This window comes from Carassius carassius, chromosome 19 (assembly GCF_963082965.1).
Source record: "Carassius carassius chromosome 19, fCarCar2.1, whole genome shotgun sequence".
Lineage (NCBI taxonomy): Eukaryota > Metazoa > Chordata > Actinopteri > Cypriniformes > Cyprinidae > Carassius > Carassius carassius.
In genome coordinates, this window is record NC_081773.1 from 32903031 (window position 1) to 32924478 (window position 21448).

The following is a 21448-nucleotide window of genomic DNA, read 5'->3' on the forward strand; positions in this document are numbered from 1 at the left end:
ATGTATTCTGTATCATAATCAAATAATCTTTTACAGAAATATCAGACCTGAGATCAGTCTTTGTATCTTCACTCTTATAATCTAATGACTGATCCATAGACCCATCACTCCTCACAGACACACAGCTGGACTCTGCTTCTGATCTCTTCTGATCAACTGAACTATAACAGAGAGAGATTCAATCATTTGAATTAAGTACATACTGATATATTATTTAAACAAAGTTTTAAAAGCAATTCAGCATTATTTTCATTTACACTTTTTTTATTACAAAAGACAACAAATAGAATAGAAATAGAACTGTGTGCTTTCACAAATGTGTCTTTCTGTGTAACACTATACATGATAAAATACCAGATAAAGATAAAAAAAATCTATTTGCAATGTTTTTCATATATAGTAGACAATACTAAAAACACTATTTTGATCATATAAAATGGCATGCTATAATATTTATATAATACTGTACCCGAGATCAGTGTTTGTATCTGCACTCTTAAACAGTATTGGATGTCCCATAGACTCCTCACTCCTCACAGACACACAGCTGGACTCTGCTTCTGATCTCTTCTGATCAACTGAACTATAACCGAGAGATTAAAGTCAATCCTCTAAGTTACCACATTTAACAAAATACATACTCATATATTAATTAAACAAAGCACTTCAGGATCATTTCATTTACACTATTTTTTTATTACAAAAGTAGATAAATAGAGTGTTTTCACAAATGTGTCTCTCTCAGTAACACTATATACAGTCAAACCAAAACTTACTTAGACACATCAACATTTCTCACATGATCACAGTTTATTCACAGTAATAAAAAAATGGTGATAAAATATGACAAGAACTCAGAATTAAACTGTCAGAACAAATTAATCTTGATGTCAGATATAGTTGACGTCAGAAGATAACACCCCCCTTTCAGAATCTGTGAAACGTTAATTATTTTACCAAAATAAGAGGGATCATACAAAATGCATGTTATTGTTTATTTAGTACTGACCTGAATAAGATATTTCACATAAAATATGTTTACATATAGTCCACAAGAGGAAATACTTGAAGTTATAAAATGACCCCGTTTAAAAGTTTAGATCCCTTCGACACACTCAATACTGTGTTGTTAGCTGAATGATCCACAGCTGTGTGTTTGTGTTTAGTGATAGTTGTTCATGAGTCTCTTGTTTGTCCTGAACAGTTAAACTGCCTGCTATTCTTCAGAAAAATACACAATTCAAACACACAAAAATACTGGAAAACCTAAGAATTTGTGGGAGCTGAATGATTTTTCTGAAGAGCAGCAGACAGTTTAACTGTTCAGGACAAACAAGAGACTCATGAACAACTATCACTAAACACAAACACACAGCTGTGGATCATTCAGCTAACAACACAGTATTGAGTGAGTCGAGGGGATCTAAACTTTTGAATGGGGTATTTTTCATAAATTCAGCTCAACCAAAAATTCAGACATATGTTAGTATGACAACACTTCTGAAAAAACTAATACAACTAAAAATAAAAGAACCATCACAAAAAATTATATTGGTTTTCACTACAAATACCATTACTAACCATCAACTGTTAACCATTAAAATCATTTTTTTTCCCTGTAGTGTGCTTTGGGACATATTCCATTAGGATTTACTGGTTTTAACAAGTCACCAATAGAACATGAACAATTACCAGTAGAGACCAACAGGGTCCATTACAGTTTCCATTAAAACCAATACAATTCCCATTATAACCAGTAAAACCATTACAAATGATGTGATGGTGTCTACAGTTTTTTCAGCAGGGAATATTTACACAGCTATCAATAATTTGTTGACCAATTACCAAACAATGCATAACTTTGTTCAGTCTGTGGTGTAAAAAGGTCACTTTAGCAATTACAGAAAAAACACTTAAGCAAAACATGGTCAGCTCAAAAGTGTCTGAATAATTTTTGGTCCCAATTTATTTGATTAATTTTACTGGTAGTCCACTGTATAAAGAATTTTTGGGTAAAATATGTCACAGTTTACTTTATTTTTCTATCCTCACTTACTTATGTGAAGTATAGTGTTCTGCACCCACTAGTAAAAAAATATTAAAAATGATATCTGGTGTCTGAATAATTTTTGGTTTGACTGTATGTTAAATATCAGATAAAGATAGAAAAAAAGAAGCTACAAGAAGAATTTCTCATATGCTGTAGAAAATTAGACACTGTTTTGATAATATAAAATTACATGCTATAAAAATATTTCTATAAAACTGTACCTGAGATCAGTCTTTGTATCTCTACTCTTAAACAGTATTGGTTGTCCCATAGACCAATGACTCCTCACAGACACACAGCTGGACTCTGCTTCTGATCTCTTCTGATCAACTGAACTATAATAAAACAGATTTAATTCTTCATTTCATTTTGAAGGCTATTAAGTATGATTTATTCATCTATTTTTTAATAAAATCTTGATTTTAACTTGAAAGTCAGGCACAAAAACACGAAAGAGACTCCCATCTCCCATCATTGAAGGTGATTTAATACAGTGTTTCTTCAAAGTACCTGTATCCTGGAGAAAACTCTTGATCTGTGGATGTTTGTGTGTCCTCCATGATGAAACAGAATCTGATCTCCAGCACTGACTCTGAATAGAAATGACAAACAAACTCAATAATTCAGCTGAACGGATCCTGAGAGAAACAGATCATGAGATACACATGTTCAGATACACAATGTTAGTCGTGTGTTAACAAATGATCCAATAAACCACACACAACACCAAACACCAATCAAAACACCTTCATCTGCTTGTAAAATAAAATATTAAACATATAAAACTAAACGTCCTTCAGAGTAAATCTGAAAGCGGAAGTCACCTGCAGGGCCGCATTAAGACTATAAGGGGCCCCTGGGATTTACCTCTTGAGAGGCCCTTCCAGGGCTCAACAATAAGGACTGCCGGATTGCCCGAGGCTAGTGTGAATGACGCTCGGGACAGTAGACAGAACGGTCACTTGCCCGATCGGGCCAGTGCTGTAGGGTGTGCATTATATGTAGTATATGATATCGTAATTGTTGATTTAACGATCTGATATTATCGAGTATGCATCTCTTTACAAAAAACAAACAAAAACACACCCATTCTGTGCACGCATGCACTACGTGATGTAGTCTAGTAAGTTAGACTTGTGCACGTGATTTAGTCTTAATGCCTCAGAATTCAAATATGCCACTGTATATATTTCATATTTCTATAATTTAATATCTATGTTAACCAATATTACACACACAGTGCCGTTTTTCTCCAAATATTAGCATGATTACAAATGTGATGATTTTATTCAGCGTACAGTTTAATAAGCAAGAACTTAATATCAAGTATCACCAAATCGTCTGTTTCGCTTTATTTCGCCAACGAAAAAATAATTATTATAATCCACAGCTTTAGTGTGGTTCTTTCATTTTAATTTATTTTTTTGGATTAACATTACAGCAGCTAGTAGCTAAATTAGGCGCGGTCACTTTAAGAGACAACCCAGCCGGCACATGACTGACCTTCAACGTTGAAATATGGTTGAAATAAGGTCAGTTGTGGTTTCAATGTTGAAACAACATTGATTCAACATTTAAAGATGAACGGTTGAAATACTTCCAGCACATGACCAACTTTCAACATTGAAATATGGTTGAAATAAGGTCAGTTGTTTTAATGAAACAACGTTAAAAATGTTTAATGCTAAATGGTTGAAAAAGGTTAACAAGCTTTTAAATTATTTATATTAAATTAAGATTATTTTAATAGCATTTTTAAATATTTAGTCATGATACCTATTCTAAAATCTAAAGGTATATGTTAAATATTATCATCATTAACACCAATAAAACTATATACATTTCGCTGCTTTATCACACTGAAACAACTCCCATTGGTAGTTTTATTTTATTACTTTGATCATGATTGGTTAATCTGGCTGTCATTCAGGAAACTGGACAATGAATTGGTTCGCGCCTTTCTACATTTAAAAATATGACCGTTATTGTCGTCTTTCTGTGAGTGAGGTGGCTAACTGTGAGCTGCTGGTCGTTATAACTGACTGCTTGGTCGGTCCCGATTTATTTAATATTTGCCTGTAAATATTTTTTTATTTTGAGCGAATTTGAGTCGACATGTCAATGGAGAACAAAAACGGTGAATACAAGAAGGGTCAGATGTGTTCTGCGAGGTCCTGCAAACATACTGGCAAAATGAGGTAAGAAAATCGCTATCTTTATTATCTTTTGAAAATAGTAAAGTATAACCAGAGTTTACAATTTGGTAGCTTAAAGGACATGTAACCTGCGGATAAATAAATACCCGTGTGTGTATTTTTGCATTGCTTTATCACAGATGATCAAGTTAGATGCTCACCTAATGTGTTGCTGGTAAGTTATGTGTTAATATGTCTTTTAGAGATTTTTCCACATTTTCCTGATATGAATCCCATGCATTAGGTGTGTTATATATGTTTTTTATTCTTATAATAATTTCAAAGTGTTTTCTGAAACATATAAGTGCAAATGTCGGTACAATTTTAATGAATTAATGAAAATTAATAGGATTGTTTAAAGCCATGGTTCTCAAAGTGTCAGGCCCCCTCTAGTTGTTACGCAGGTGAATCAATAAATTAAACTAATTAATGTTAATACATTTAAATTTAATCTTTGAGTAAGGTTTTTTGCACATTTAAGTATTTTACAGTTAATGTACAGTACAGTTTTGTAACTTTTGTTACATAATTACATTTAAAATTACATTTTAATTTAAACTTTTTTTCAATTACGTAATTTTCTGCACGTAAACACGGTGTGTTAATGTTCAAACTGTTTTTACCATGGTAAAGTGTCTGACAACAATTAATAGGCCTATTATTATTAGAATTGTTAAAAAGGCCATTATAGCTTTAAGAATAATTAATCTTCTTATCCGAATCTCTCTCTCTCTTTTGCCGATACAAACACACAGACAGCCAATCAGCATTCACTGATCCACGTGCAGGCTAATATCCCGCCCACAGCGCTAAGTGTGAAGTTGAAAGTGAGTCCATCGGAGCGCTGATGCGGACGCTAAACTTTAACATTGCGTGTCATATATAGCTCCACTCATTTTAAGGGTGTTGTGCGTCAGTGTAAAGTAAGTGTAATATATCTTATCTTTGAAACGATCATGTGTGTGTGTGTGTGTGTGTGTGTGTGATATGGTGATATGGTTGACTTATCTGTCTATTACATTTTGTTGTCCGATGTGCGGTAACTGTTATGCTAATGCTTACATATTATTAACATGCCTTTAGCACAATGTTCCACTATATATTTACATATAACCTTTATTCATAGTTGCTTGTGTTAATGTTATCTCTTAATTCTGTGTATATGGTATAGCAAGTTTGTTTTCTTTAATTTATAAACATGTTTAATTGTCTATTTCACTGAATATTCATCATGTGTATTCATATTTACTCTTCATTTGTGTGTTATAGAAAATCCACAGAAACCCTTATTATTCACTGAGTTGTTATGGTGCCAAATAAATGGGTTACTCCCATATAATCCATCTTTGACCACGTCTCTTACCGGACACCCTGTGGCGGGTTTCAAACTAACCAGCAACTTACCAAATGAGACTTTGCTATTGAAACAAACTCATTTTTTCAAGAATAAAACTGCCTCATTTTTTAACTGTAGAGCTGTAGCTGAATAGTTTGGCCTACTACGCTGCTGAAATTTAATGTTGGTCATTATAGTGGAACTTAATATTTAATAACAAATATTTTCTAAAGTGATACTTGGTATAAAAAGTTTGAGAACCAATGGTTTAAAGAAATGGTATAATATGAAATCCTGCTTTTTAAGAACTTTTCAGTAAACCATTCCTTTCCCCTTGTAGAGTCATCAAGGATCCAGCTTATTCTTTAAACATTGGAAAGAAATTGTTCATCTGCTACATTGCACTGTCACTTCTGGTAGAGATTCATTGATCTTTTGTAGGGGAGCCGAAAATGGCATTTTTGGTTTCGGGCCGAAATAAAAAATCCAGCCGGAAATGTCAACCGGAAACGAATGTCAACCGCGCCCCTCCCATCCGTGCGCTAGTGCTTGGGTTTCACTCACGGTCAAGCTGTTATCACTCGTCACCCACCCCTCTCCTCCGTGCTCAAGCAGGTTTCACTCACCTGTCGAGCTATTTGCACGCGTCTGCAAAGATTAAGCATGTAAGCGGTATGGAAGTATTTTAAAGTTTCAGATGAGGACAACATACTTGAAATATGTAACGTTTGTTCTGCAAAAGTCTCAAGAGGGGGTACGGTGCCAAAGAACTTTTCGACAACAGGTTTGATACACCACCTGAAAACAAAAAGCTGAGCAACTTTCTGAGCAACCTGACACGTTTCTATTTATATAGTTACATTAAAATTTGCGTAGCACTGCACAACTGTGTTTCCTAAGGCTACATAGGCTTAAATGTTGTTTACAGTTTGAGTTTGGATTAAGTTCTATTGCTGTTTTTGCACTGTTGTTTTGCACAGAAATTTAAAATGCAAGTAAATAATTGTTTACATGCAGCAACAGAATAGAGGCCCACTGCCATTCTGTGATTTTTGTGTGCAGTTATTCAGATAATTGTAGATTGTTTTTTCCCCCACAAATGTTAAACTATTTTATTCAATGGAAGAAAATTATAGAAGAATAATATTATTTATTTATTGTAAAAAAATATTTTAGGTTTTATGTAACTGTAAGTGTTAATAAAAGTTTGATGATTATTCTATTGGTTTGTGATTTTTCATTTCAGATCCATTAAAAATTAAGCAATAAGTTTTTAAAGTTTTTAAGTTTTTCAACTCTATATTTCTTCGCAGCCTGGTGAAACACATCAATTTGAAAAACTAATGGATTGCATAGTCGATATAAAAAACTGGATGACGAGTAATTTCTTACTGCTAAATTCTGAAAAAACAGAGGTGTTAATTATAGGACCTAAAAACTTGACTTGATGGTTGCTCTGTCAATTCTTCGTCATCAGTTAGGAACCTAGGTGTGCTATTTGATCGCAATCTTTCCTTAGAAAGCCACGTTTCTAGCATTTGTAAAACTACATTTTTCCATCTCAAAAATATATCTAAATTACGGCCTATGCTCTCAATGTCAAATGCAGAAATGTTAATCCATGCATTTATGACCTCAAGATTAGATTATTGTAATGCTTTATTGGGTGGTTGTTCTGCACGCTTAGTAAACAAACTACAGCTAGTCCAAAATGCAGCAGCAAGAGTTCTTACTAGAACCAGGAAGTATGACCATATTAGCCCGGTCCTGTCAACACTGCACTGGCACCCTATCAAACATCGTATAGATTTTAAAATATTGCTTATTACTTATAAAGCCCTGAATGGTTTAGCACCTCGGTATTTGAAGGAGCTCATTTTACATTATAATCCTCTACGTCCGCTACGTTCTCAAAACTCAGGCAATTTGATAAAACCTAGAATATCAAAATCAACTGCGGGCGGCAGATCCTTTTCCTATTTGGCACCTAAACTCTGGAATAACCTACCTAACATTGTTCGGGAGCAGACACACTCTTGCAGTTTAAATCTAGATTAAAGACCCATCTCTTTAACCTGGCATACACATAACATACTAATATGCTTTTATTATCCAAATCCGTTAAAGGATTTTTAGGCTGCATTAATTAGGTAAACCGGAACCGGAAACACTTCCCATAACAACCTATGTACTTGCCACATCATTAGAAGAATGGCATCTACGCTAATATTTGTCTGTTTCTCTCTTGTTCCGAGGTCACCGTAGCCACCAGATCCAGTCTGTATCCAGATCAGAGGGTCACTGCAGTCACCCGGATCCAGTACGTATCCAGACCAGATGCTGGATCAGCACCTAGAAAGGACCTCTACATCCCTGAAAGACAGCGGAGACCAGGACAACTAGAGCCCCAGATACAGATCCCCTGTAAAGACCTTGTCTCAGAGGAGCAACAGGACAAGACCACAGGAAACAGATGATTCTTCTGCACAATCTGACTTTGCTGCAGCCTGGAATTGAACTACTGGTTTCGTCTGGTCAGAGGAGAACTGGCCCCCCAACTGAGCCTGGTTTCTCCCAAGGTTTTTTTCTCCATTCTGTCACCGATGGAGTTTCGGTTCCTTGCCGCTGTCGCCTCTGGCTTGCTTAGTTGGGGTCACTTCATCTACAGCGATATCGTTGACTTGATTGCAAATAAATGCACAGACACTATTTAACTGAACAGAGATGACATAACTGAATTCAATGATGAACTGCCTTTAACTATCATTTTTTCATTATTGACACACTGTTTTCCTAATGAATGTTGTTCAGTTGCTTTGACGCAATGTATTTTGTTTAAAGCGCTATATAAATAAAGGTGACTTTGACTTTGACTTAAAAAGAAGCCATTTTCGGCTTCAGTTTTGGTTTTCGGCCAAATGCATCCTAAATTTTTGGTTTCGGCCCAGAATTTTCATTTCGGTGCATCACTAATCTTTTTGTGACTGAATTAGATTTTACTTGTTTTACTACACTGTATTGCTAGGGTTCTGATTAAAGCAGTGTAACTGGGGGCTCTGAAAACACTGCTTGTGAATAATTTGTTAATATTGTACATGTTCATCTGAATACATTAAGTGTTTAATGAATAGTGTTGTCCACTTTGTTTCCAACCTCACTGTTACTGAACTGTAAAGTGAAAATATTGTGTGATTTATTTTGTATTCAGTTTCCAGTTAAATATATTTCACAATATCAAAGTTATTGTTAAACATTGTGAACATACCTAAACTCACTGGTTAAATCTTATGTGCCCTCCAGAAGTTTGCGCTCTGCTCTGAGTCTTTACTCATTTTCAAGAAACATCTAAAGACTCATCTTTTTCACCAGCACTTAACCAACTAATACTAGCACTTTTCCTTCTTTTCTTAAAAAAAAAAAAAAAAAAAACCTGGCTCTGTGTTCTGTACTAGACTAACTGAGACTTGTCATGGCACTTGTATACTGTTGTTGTTCTCTTGTTGACCTGACTGCTTCTATTGTTCTCATTTGTAAGTCGCTTTGGATAAAATCGTCTGTTAAATGATTAAATGTAAATGTTTATACAGGACAGTACAGAAAGTGCACAAGTGGGAGAGAGTGGAGGGGACGGCGTCAGAATGGACCTAGTGCTAGGACACTTTCAAGGATCACCCGAAGCACAACCACACTGTATGCACAAGGCTGCTGGTTCTAACATTTTAGAGTCCCCTTCGGTAGAAATCTCATTCTGCATTCCCCACAGGAAAGAAGACACAGTCCGGGGGGGGTTCCCGTTAGAAATCAACTGGTGGAAGGTTCCCTTCTCGAAATGTGCAACACATTTTCACTGCACAAATGTACACATCTCTTGTAATGAGACGCATTACTAAAACATGTTTTTTTTACAGAAACTGTAGTTTTCCACCAAAATAAAAGATCCACTGGATTCAGTCATAAAGGTACAAGGGTTTGTCTTGCAAGTGCTGCAAAAAAATATGCGTTTATATGCAAAAACATTTTACAAAAACCCTTAAATATGATTGTATTTGGGTTGTTATACTACATGTTTTTAACAATACATCCATGCTTAGCCTTGCATGTACAGTGTTGATCTAAATGCAAACTAGGATCTAATTGAACATACAATGGTGTATTTATACACGGTGCAAGGTTGAATCAACGTTGAAATGCCGGCTGGGAGAAGTCACAACTTAACACAGACACCAGTTAAACTGCGACACCTGCCAAAAATAAAATCCTACTTATCATTCAATTTGAACGCCCACCTTTGCATATTAATTTGTAAATAAGCCGTAAATTAATCTCAACTAACAGAATCCCTAGAGTTTGATATTATTATAATCCTGAAGATGAACTTCCGATCATCTGATTTTACATTCGTCACAACTCACTACAACGGTATAAAGATCGAGTTTAGTATGAAAACAACGTTAAACGAAAACATTGTATGGCAAATGGCATGAAATCAAAAGCTTATAACTGAACTTACCGTAATGAGATTTTTATGTCAGTTTTTAAGTCTTCGAAATGTGAAGTTACATTCGGTAAGTATTAAGACTTTACTTTCGATTTCAACACACATGCGTGTCCTCGTGATGCAGACCGCGCATGCGCAAGAGACCTCAGGTGTCAACAACATACAAACCCCGCCCATTTGTCTGCTGTCAGTCTATCGTTAAATGTGTTTAGCGCCACCTGCTGCACTGGAGTATGTGACATAACGCGTCCTCAATTACATTCTACTGATCGAGTCTCATGAAGAAAAACTGTTAATTCATACACACCTCCTTCAAATATTAGTTATGATTTCTTTCAATTCTTTCTAAATTAAAGCTTTTTGCAATTAATATACATTTAATATATTTAAACTACATATCTCAAATGTATCTGTGCTTATTTTATTCATAAAAATCGTTGCATTTAATTGTGTATACATATGTCCTAGCCCCAGTCTAGTACATATATATTTTGTATTGTAATATTGTAATATTTTCTTCCCTGTTTGTCTGTATCTCATCATCTCTCGTCTGCATTTTAATGGAGTCTTTGCTTTATTTTTTTCCAAGGTGGATCTCTGTTTTCATTCCTTGTAGATGGTCTTTGGTATTATAACATTAATAATAACATTAACACAACACCGGACTAACACTAAAACTCCTCAGTTTGTGTAAATCCACACGGGGTTCAGAGTGTCATTTTATTTATTTACATAACTTTCACACATCTAGGACAAACATGTGGTTTTGATTCAGAATTTCAGTGTATACTCTTTTCTTTATTTACCTTGGAAGTGAAATGTGACAACATGCCCCATAGGTGTGACACACACTGTAACATCTGAGGGGCACGAAATGACACAAACATTTTGGAGTTTGAAGCAGACTGCAGCCATGTTTGGGCCGGATCTGATCAACACACAGCAGAGTTCAAAACAATGAGAGCAAACAGATGAAGAAACACACAGAGATGAACACAACACTTCCCTCCACAGAACACCAGACAAATAGAAGAGACATTTCTGAACATTGAACACTGACTCTCAGTCTTTTTCCATTTGTGTCCTGTAGTTTCTCATTAAACTTCATGACAGTAAATAGAGTAAATTACTTCACTAATGTCACAGAAAAGCAGTGTGACACGTTCCCATCTGCGCAGCTGGAATTTAAAGCTGGTTATTGTCTGAAATGCTTTTAACTGATCTTGGGTCAGTTTTGTAGCTTCACTTTTAATGAATTTAATATGTGTGAATAATAAAAAAAGTAAAAGTTTGTTGTGTTCATTTGGCTTAGCTCTGCATAAAAACACACACAAAAAGCACTACAAATTAATAAAATAATACAAATTATACAGACAATTATATTTAATGTGGTTTCATTATTTGTAGATTACAGTTCATAAATGACACATTCATGAAAACAGCTGTAATTGTTTTCTTAAAAGCTGTCATTATTCATGTTTGCATGCTGCAAGTGACATTTAATCACATATTGATATATCAATCTTATACACCTTGAATTATTGTTGGTCAGTGATACACAGACCCTTTGAAGATGAGCTGGAAAGTTAAAAATGTTTGGCACAGCACCATCTTTAAGCCGGACATTGTGCCCCGTTCTGTCAAAGTCCTCACTCCTGAAGAAAAGAAACATTCTGTGATTGTGGAAACAAACTTGTGAAAAGCTTTGGGTCAACAGCAATCTTGTAATACTATTATATCATATCCCCGCTGTTCCTGTGTAGCAGGACCTGTATTGTGCACACATCCACTGAGTCACTAACAATTATCCCAAATATAATCCTAATATTGTCATATCTTACAGGTGAAAGGTGATCCACCGGCTCTCGTTTTGAGACGACGGCGATTGGAGCATCTGTAGACTGCACAAAAGTCTGGCATCTTCTCCTATAAAGCCAGAAATGTCCTGTATCATAATGTAAGATGATTTTAACAAACCAAACCGATTGGAAATCATGTGTAACTTCAGTTCTATTGAAAAGAAAGAGCAGTTCTGTCTCTAACACTGATGTAAAATTGCTGTGTAGCAGCTAAACTGTAACTACTAGATCTCACTCAAAGCTTCTTGTTATTAGCCAGATAATAACTACAACCACATCCACAAAGATTGTCATTTAGACAAAAGATCAGTTGTCATAAAATCGTTTTTGGTGTCAGTAAAACCTTTATAACTGAACAGCTCGCTTGTGGTCTCAGCCAGTAGTCCTGATACACAACTGCTGCACGATTAAGTCGTTTTTCGGAAAGTAAATATGCGATTTCAACATGTTCAAGCATCCAGAATAATAGCCACGTTAATAACGTTTATCTTTGTCTGTCGGGTAAAGTGTGTTTGAGCTCGCGCCGGTGCGGGTCAGAAGTGCGGATCGAGGCGCATAACGGCCGCTAGGGGACGCTCGCGAGCACCTTCTGAACCCTAAAATGACAAATGGGACACTCTACGGTCTCGTGGACTTAACGGACACGCGCACGCGCACGCGGCGGCTATTGTAAGTCCGTAAGACCGCGAGGACACATGAAGTGTTCGTTTGGGACAGGGCCACTCACGCACTCCCCAAAAGCACAGCACGCAACACAGATAAGCGTCCCATTCCAACAAACACATAATTAATAGTTCCCACTCACATTAACTGTACTAAATTCCTTCTTTGTTTGTAAAGGTAGTCTTATTAATGTGCGCGTGACGTAGTTGTGCATGTGCAGAGTCTGTCAGAGCGGTTCCAGTTTACTTTCGGTTTCGTTTTCTCTGCCGCTGTTTCAAAGAGTTGTAAATGTGCGTGCATGAACCTAAGTTAATTTATCTTTCTTTATCATTCTTGCAGATCATCTTTGGTTTATCAACAGAACGCATCATTCCAGAAGGTTTGTACCAAATTACACTGAAAACACAGCTGTTCAACTGTTTCTATCTCCAAATTACATAATTGGCATCTATTACAGTCCCCAACATTAAATCTTACTCTTAAAAATTCCTTTGCAGGATAAATATGATTCATAATTTTAAAATGCACCTCTTTACATTTAGACTTGACAGGAAATGTAAGAAAATTATTTCTAATTTCAGACACTCTTTTCCTGTCATAACGATAAAATATATAAGATCTCTTTACTAGTGCTGGAAAACAATGTTATAATACACAATTCCTCAAAAATCTTTGAGAACATTTTGTATCAGCAAAGTTAAAATTTTCTATCATAAGATCATGTATTTTGGGAATTATGGTTGAATATTTTACTTGTTCCTTAACTAATTTAATCATCTGCAATGGTATATTATTAATTATTTTATCATAGATTTTATAGGAGCTACTTACCACAAATATCATCATAACTCAATATATTCCTGAGTTGTCCATAACATGTGTAAGTGGCCATGTGCCTTTCTTCCAGCACTCATCGATGAACAGAGATTATCTATTCACCAAAATACAGCTGTTATTCCAGATAGACGTGTTATGTGCGCTAAAATTATGTTTAAAAACCAGTTTCAAAGGTAAAGTACAATTGTCTAAACTTGTAAAATGAAAAGAAGTTCAATGAATCTTCAGTAATCTGTAGGTAGCTTTTCAATGTCACTTAAGTAACCAATTATTGAATAATAATAAGTAAAATATTTTTTCACTGCATTGCTTTTCAACCTGATTTTTTTTTTGGATTTCAATCTGTATTGTTTCTAACAGGATTGAGCGTCTCTGGCGTGATGTCAGAATCACGGTCACCAACAAGTCCTCAGACACGCTGCACTCGCTGGAGGCAGAAGGATTGCTCGACAGATCAGTGATTCAGGACCTTTTCAGTGTGCACTACACTTTTCTCCCAAGACTTCAGGCAGACTTGGACACAAGTTCACAATCCGTGATTCTCTCCGCGCTTCACTGAACCCACCGCACTTAAAACAGTGACAGGGACATCAGATATTTCATTTTTTCTCATGACAATGGAAAACCTGTAAAAAGCTGCAGATGAGAGTCTACGAATGAGTATAATGTACCAAAAACATCTATCCCTGATGTGTGGATTGAAGAGAAAGGAGGAGAGTCAGATGGACAGAATCACAGATACTACACCTGACAATGTCTTCCTTTCATCACATGTTAGGATCCTGTGTACCACATGCTACGATTCTTTCAGAAAGCTCAAGCAAGGCTGTAGTGTCTGCAGTCTCAATCTAAAGAAATAAAAACCAGGAGTAACACACACATACACTACACAGATGTATATACAAATCTGAATTGAGTTAAATTAGAAAACCTTGTCAATCAGATCTAGCAGGTCTGCATCTGTTATGTCAGCTCATCTTTATTAATCTCCCGGAAGAAATGAAATTGTAAATCCACTCCATGAAAAAGGTCCATCCTGAGTAATGCTCACTGCCATTATTTCACCAACTATCCTAAAGTACAACAACAATATTGATTAAACATTACAATGGATGTAATATGGTGTATTTATATCAAAATGCTCCTCTCCAGAAGTAATTTTCTAGCTGAATACCAAGTTCATGGTCCCTGAATATGGATTTGATGAGAAAATTGAGACATCAATGTTTTTTTTTACCCAGCTGTAATGCTAATAAACCTTCCTGAAATTGTCATTCTGAAAGTCTGTAATTGAATACTTAAGATTTTTCCCAGTGCTCCCTCCTTCAAAGAATCTTTCCTCAATTCCAGCCATCATTTCTGTGAAAAAAGCTAATTGTCAGTACTAATAAACAAATGCACTGAAGTTAGTAAAGAAGATGATGACTACATTTGATCAAACAGAGATGCATTCTTTTTTAGCTTTTGTCCCGTTATGAAGAAATCTTGGTTTTGTCTATCGTCAGCTCTGAAAGAAATTCAATTCAGCTAAATAAAAATGACTACCAGCTCCTGAACACAGATCAATTGTAAGAAGTCCACATCCACAGACATCTGTGAAAGAGCGTGCTCCAAACGTGACTGAAGTCTCCCTCATATCTGCTCTAGAAGTATCTGTACCTGTACAAATAAAGACAGCAGTTCGCTCGGGAAAAGGAGCAGAAATGACACGACTAAAATAGTTCATACTCATGAGCTACTTCTTCTGCAAAGCTGACACTTGGTCGCTCATTGTTGTAATTTATTACAAATATTCACATTTATTCACACACAACAAAATAATAAAACATTAAAGAGTAATACGTTTTGTGTGCTGTTTGCTTCAACTTTTTGACAGTTAAGCTTAACATACCCTTAAAAAATGGTTTTAAAAGCAAAAATCAAAAACTATACTAAATGTATGTATGTATGTGTACTGAACAGAAAGAGCAAAGAATCAATCATCAAAGTCAAGAACATTATCATTGACTTCAGTCTAGCAAGAGTTCAAGCTCTCTCAGAAACTCTGATTATAATCACTGAAGCTGTTCACACTATCAAATTAATCTCTTACTTACATTGTGTGCACAGCTCTACATTGTTGTTCATGAAGAGAGAATTCACCAGAGAACAGCAAGCGTGCGTTCTGCCTCATATCTTCTTTTCTTTGGTTAATTACATTCAAGCTCCTCTTGGTTCAGAAATCTGAGGTGTCTGTCTGAAATCTGGTTCCGGGAGCAGCAGTATTTCGGCCGGGTCCCTCTGGTCTAGTTCTCCGAGTATGTGTCCAGTAGAGCCGTGTGTTCATCCGTCCCTGGAGTTATGACGCTCACACCTCGTCCAGACTGAAGACAGAAGAACCTGTGGATTATAATCAGTGATAGTGTCTACACTGAATGTGAAATCTCCAACAGCAAACGGATTCCTGTTCTATTTCTGACAGAGTCCGAGCTCTTTACAGGCCGCTTTGTTACTTCAAGCTGTTGCAGTCCCGTATAGACACGGTGATGCTACTTTTACACCAAATATACTTTAAAACAAACACCAGAGACCGCTTAGACTAATGTGTCACATGCTGGGAATGCTAACATAATATCTAAATATAAACCATAAATGCTTAAAAATCACTTACTTCTGGATTCACGATCAGCAGAAGAATGACCTCCTGAGCCGGATGCTCGCGCCAGAAATCTGCTGCAGCTCTGTGATTGGACAAAACGCTTCGTTCTTTTCGGAGATGATCTCCCTGTGAATGACCTCTGACCTTCTTTCTGTACGATCTGAATTTCTGCGCTTTGAATTTTAGAAAATTTTATTTGATGTTCCGAATTTCTTCTTCGTTTTGAAAACTTTCAAAATTTTTAAAACCTGATATTTGCAGTCTAAGAATTCAGAACAAAAAATCTGTTTGAAAATACATGTCTATAAAACTTTACCTTAAAAAAATCCATTGTGTTAAATTTCAAATGGTAAATATTAAAGAAAAAAAAAATCCAGAATCCAATTCAAAACTGTTTTAAATCCCATATAATGTTCATTTTTTTTGTTAAATTACACTTGTTTAGAATTCATATTTACACAATTCAAATTCAAATAGTTTTGTCAAAATTAGCTCCATACAATCCAACTTATGTGCATTTAGTGATGTAAATTTTCGATAATTTCCATGATCGATCGTCTTTTAAATTAACGATCAATTAATCGATAACCTTTATCCTGCGAAATGCTTCTGCAGCGGTATTATTATATGTGCAAAAGCTTCTCGAGAGAGAGAGAGAAAAAAACCTTCTCACCCGAATTAAAGGGGTTTTAGTCTGAATAAAATGCTAGTAGCAGGACTGTAAAATGAATAGTTGTGATTATAATAATTTAATAAAAAGAAGATCACTCTAGTGCTCCAATAAACCACATTGAAACTCTCTTTGAAATTAACTGGAACTCAGTGTATTAGACACTAGGGCTGAAAAACTAAATTAGAATTCTAATTTAATTTAATTTTCTAAGCAAATATATGCTGCATATATGCATAGATGCTGATATTTACAGCGACATTCGAATGTTACAGAATCTGAGAAAGTGTGAATAATTCTAACAAAATAAGAGACAAAATTCATGATCATTTTTATTTAGTACAGACCCGAGTAAGATATTTTACATAAAAGATGTTTAAGTTTAAAAACAATAAAAATCCTCCAGCTCCTGTTTTTAAATCAAGATACAGCAGGGCACACATTTCTCATGATGATATCAAGTGGAAAATGTACAAGTGATAAGATGTCTATTTCTGAATTTCAGGATACACAGTTATGATGATCTATATTAAATCTGGACAGCTCAGGATATAACCCCATCACTGAAAATATCACATTGATTTACTTGGTTTTCAGTGCTGTATAAACAAATCAACTATTTTCTTAATGTCCTTTGGATAAAAACTTATTTTGATGAATTAGTTTAGTTTCCTTGAAGCTTGTTTCTTCTGTTCATCAACACTGCTCCACACATTACACTTCCATGCATTCATTTAACTTCACATCACTGATTCCTGTAGCGGCTCTTATTCACCATCAGCTGATCCTGAGGAAACTGAACTGACGTCTAAATACTGAGAGTCTACAATAAAACACACAGACAGTCAGATATGAGTATGAGACATTACTGCTGTCACATCACATCAGCAGATCCAGCTCAGAAACACACAGTATATTCATATTACAGTCAGAGATATGAATCAGAGTATGTGAGCGGAGCGCGGAGTGGAGCGTGTGATTTTGACTGGAGCGAGGAGCAGATCTTTTAAAAGTCGGAGCGTCGTGGTTTTCACTCGCTCCAAGAGCGCTCCAGCACCGCTCCGTCACGAGTACAATTCATGCCAACAGCCCGTAATATAACTGGATATTTAGCAAGAAATCACATGTTAAACATATTTAGCTGAAATACTTTAGACGTGGAGTGAAGGTGGAGCGGTGTTTCTGATATCAGTGAGTGTGGAGTGGAGCGGAGCGGAGTGATAATTCAATGATCGGAGCGCGGAGGAGAAATTGTTGACGCTCCACTCCGCTCACATACTCTGATCTGATGAACAACTGATCATAGATTAATAACAGTGAATGATCAACAACTCTCTCTTTATCATTTACACACAGAGACACTGGAGGAGATGAACATATTCATATATTCATAGATCATCACAGAATTAAACAGTTTAAAGTACAGAAACTAAAGAGAAGCTGAATTATTATCTTATATTCTCCAAATATGTCTGTTACTTAACTTTGGCCATTTTAAAAGATTTAAATACTAATATACTCACAGTAGTGTAATGTCTCCAGTTTATAACGTGGATCATCTTTCAGATCAGAGAGTAACTTCACTCCCAAATCTCTTATTTTATTCAGAGACAGATTCAGTTCTCTCAGGTGTGAGGGGTTTGATCTCAGAGCTGAAGTCAGAGCAGAACAACCTTCATCTGTGACGTCACACTTCATCAACCTGTAGAGAACAATGACACAGTGTTAATTGTAGTTGAAGTGTGTGTAGTTTGTTATTGACTCTGGTCTCAGAGCAGGAGAGGAGATATAATGACAATCATTGCCACAAACTGCTGCTGATAGAATGAGATTTCTGCATGTTGATGCTCAATGCTGCTGTTTGAAACTGTCATGTGCTTCAGGACTGAACAGACACACAGAGCTGAATGTGAGATATTGTTTCATAGTGATATAAGCACAGATCTGTCTGGAGAAACAGTCACTTGCTCCTCTAATTACGATTTACAGTTTACCTAAAAATGAAGACTAAAAATCATCAAAATCCCACAGACTTACATTGAGGAAATGTTCAGATGAGCCAAGACTATTCAAACTCCAACTGTCAAAATTCAAATGTAAACAAACTGAAGGTCTTTAGACTCCATTTAGCTGCCATTCTATGTTCTATTTCTAGACCATTCAAACTCATTTAACCTTCCATTCTGTCTAATATTTCTAATCTATCAATCATCTATATGGGGCAGTCGTGGTCTAATGGTCAGAGAGTCTGACTTGTGACCCACAGACAGGGATGTACTGGTCATCAGGAGTAAAGTGATCAACAACACAAGTGTCTTGATCCATTCAGATGTGACACAGAATTGTGTTTTACAGTCGTGTGATATGAGAACATTAAAGCTTCTGTAGTGATGCTGGCTGAAAACACACACCACAATCTAAACTTCATGACGAGGTCAATTGGAAAATGACAAAACATAGACTTGTAAATTCATCACCATAGTAATTTAACTTGCAGTTATTAACACTGTACAATATAGATGTATTTATTATAAATGTCACTGTTATTAGTCTACTTAAATATTAAATATAACTGGTAAATAAGTTCTTAAAAGGACAGTTCACCCAAAAATGTAAATTGTCATTTTCTCAACATCATGTCATTTCAAACCTGTATCAATTTCTTTCTTCTGTGGAACATTAAAGAAGATCATTTCAGAAATTCAAGAAATGGTTTGGTAATGGTTTCTACAAAATATCTGTTGTGTTCTACAGAAGAAACTAAGTCACACAGGTTTGGATTGACATGAGGGTGAGGAAATGATGACAGAATTTATTTCTCAATAGATTTCCTGCATTCTAGCTCAAAATCAATGCTTTACTGTCAAGTGCATTTCTGTGTGACACAAATACATTATTAAGTTTGTTATATTTGTCATGAATTCAGTAATATCTATTATTATTTACTCTATTTAAAGGCCCTGTCACCCAGTAAAACATTCATGGAGGAACTCGTGGGTCAGATGGGCTGGATTTGTCCAGAGCTGAATTTTAACCCCAGTCCAGCCCTGACCACAGGTCACAGGTTTGAGTGATCTTACCACAATATCTCCAGTTTACAGTGAGGATCCTCCAGTACAGCACAGAGACTCTTCACACCCAAATCTCTTATTTTATTCCCAGACAGATCCAGTTCTCTCAGGTGTGAGGGGTTTGATCTCAGAGCTGAAGTCAGAGCAGAACAACCTTCATCTGTGACGTCACAATCTCTCAACCTGTAGAGAACAATGACACACTCTTCACTCTCTCAGATCAGATCAGTTTAGCTGTGAATCCATTAGTAAAGAGAAAGAACAAATCAATGTGTGATGAATCACTGGACTGAGATTTAAAATGTCAAAGAACAACAACAAAAAAACATGATCATAAATCATAAAAGCCTCATTCAAAAAGAAAGTAAAAATTATTTATTACTCTGTCAGGATTTTTAACCAAATACAGTCATGTGATCAACTAGAGACAAAAAAGAAGGAAGATCTGACCACGTCCCCAGCACTCATTATTAAAAATATGTATTTTACCACATTAAAAGATATATCTTATATTGTAAAAATACACACTGTCCTGTAAAAAATAAAAAGCAGAATTTAATAATCATGACAACAATATAATAATATATTATAATAAAGTACTATAATATATTATAGTGAAGTATATAGAATTGTTATTATTATTAAAGTACCTGCCAAAAGTTTGGAAACATTAAAATTATTAATGTTTTTGAAATAACTATCTTCTGCTCATCAAGACCGAATTTATTTAATCAAAATAAAGTAAAAATAAATAAATATTGTGAAATATTATTACAAATACAAAAAAAAGTTTTCCAATTTAATATATTATAAAATCTAATGTTATTCCTGTGATTCTGCAAAGCAGAATGTTCTTCATCATTATTCCAGTTTTCAGTGTCACATGATCTTTTAGAAATCATTACAATTTATTTTAATCTCAAGAAACATTTCTGTTTATTATCAATGTTGAAAACAATTTTGCTGCTTCATATTTTGTGTGGAAATTATGATGCACTTAATTTTTGATAAATATAAAGTTTAATGAACAGCATTTATTTGCATTTATCAATATATTAATTAAATTGGTTAATGTATTTATTAAATATAAATCATTTTAAATGCCTTCACTCACTTTTTGTCACTTTCATGAATTATGAATAAAATTATTAATTTCTCATTTTTAAAATCTTATACAAATGTTGGAGTGGTATCATAGTTTCCACAAAAATATTAAGCAGCAAAACTGTTTTTAACATTGATAATAATCAGAAATGTTTCTTGAGCAGTAAATCTGAATGATTTCTGAAGGATTATGTGACACTGAAACTTCTTTGTAAACAACAACAGATTTATAAATGTTTCTAATGATGAATGTTGTGTTCCCAAATGTAAATTAAAGCATCTCAAACCAAGCGCAGCACTAACAGTGAATCAGAACCAGAAACAGTACAGTAACAGCAGACATGGAGCGCGTCACACTACAGTCTATATAAACTCTGACACGAACATCACATCCCTGCAAATAGTCTGTCTTATGTTAGCTAGAGACAGTCTATTATATAATTACAGCACAACCGTTGTGAATTTATGACAGCATTACCAATCTCAGATTCTCACCGTCATTCATTAAAAGTCACCGGGTCGAGAAA

The 21448-nt window shown here is 35.2% G+C and overlaps 2 protein-coding genes and 1 long non-coding RNA gene across 12 annotated transcripts in view; all 3 read right to left on the reverse strand.

The window, feature by feature from the left end:
• Window positions 1-2803, reverse strand: part of LOC132095595 (NACHT, LRR and PYD domains-containing protein 12-like) — a 594505-nt gene extending 591702 nt beyond the window's left edge. Inside the window, exons 1-3 of one of the 4 annotated variants that reach the window (XM_059500733.1) lie at window positions 2561-2803; window positions 2272-2385; window positions 48-161 (exon numbers count right to left, since the gene is read on the reverse strand). In XM_059500733.1, the coding sequence (XP_059356716.1) occupies window positions 48-161; window positions 2272-2385; window positions 2561-2610 (278 nt within the window). In that variant the 5' untranslated portion in view covers window positions 2611-2803. Of the gene's footprint in view, window positions 1-47; window positions 162-469; window positions 584-2271; window positions 2386-2560 lie in introns of all 4 variants that reach the window. The other 3 variants (XM_059500734.1, XM_059500736.1, XM_059500735.1) reach the window with 3 other exon arrangements.
• An 8786-nt stretch (window positions 2804-11589) lies between these two features.
• Window positions 11590-14557, reverse strand: LOC132095606 (uncharacterized). Its single transcript, XR_009422467.1, has 3 exons — window positions 14370-14557; window positions 14186-14286; window positions 11590-11734 (listed from the first exon to the last, which is right to left on the reverse strand). It is a non-coding gene; the product is annotated as an uncharacterized LOC132095606 (long non-coding RNA).
• Window positions 14558-17403: 2846 nt separating this feature from the next.
• The window catches only part of LOC132095597 (NACHT, LRR and PYD domains-containing protein 12-like), a 54050-nt gene continuing 50005 nt past the window's right edge, over window positions 17404-21448 (reverse strand). For 5 of the 7 annotated variants that reach the window (XM_059500744.1, XM_059500743.1, XM_059500745.1 and 2 more), the window contains 2 exons: window positions 18270-18448; window positions 17404-17569 (listed from right to left, as the gene is read on the reverse strand). In XM_059500744.1, coding sequence (XP_059356727.1) covers window positions 17514-17569; window positions 18270-18448 — 235 coding nt within the window. In that variant the 3' untranslated portion in view covers window positions 17404-17513. Of the gene's footprint in view, window positions 17570-18269; window positions 18449-19826; window positions 20001-21448 lie in introns of all 7 variants that reach the window. The other 2 variants (XM_059500741.1, XM_059500738.1) reach the window with 1 other exon arrangement.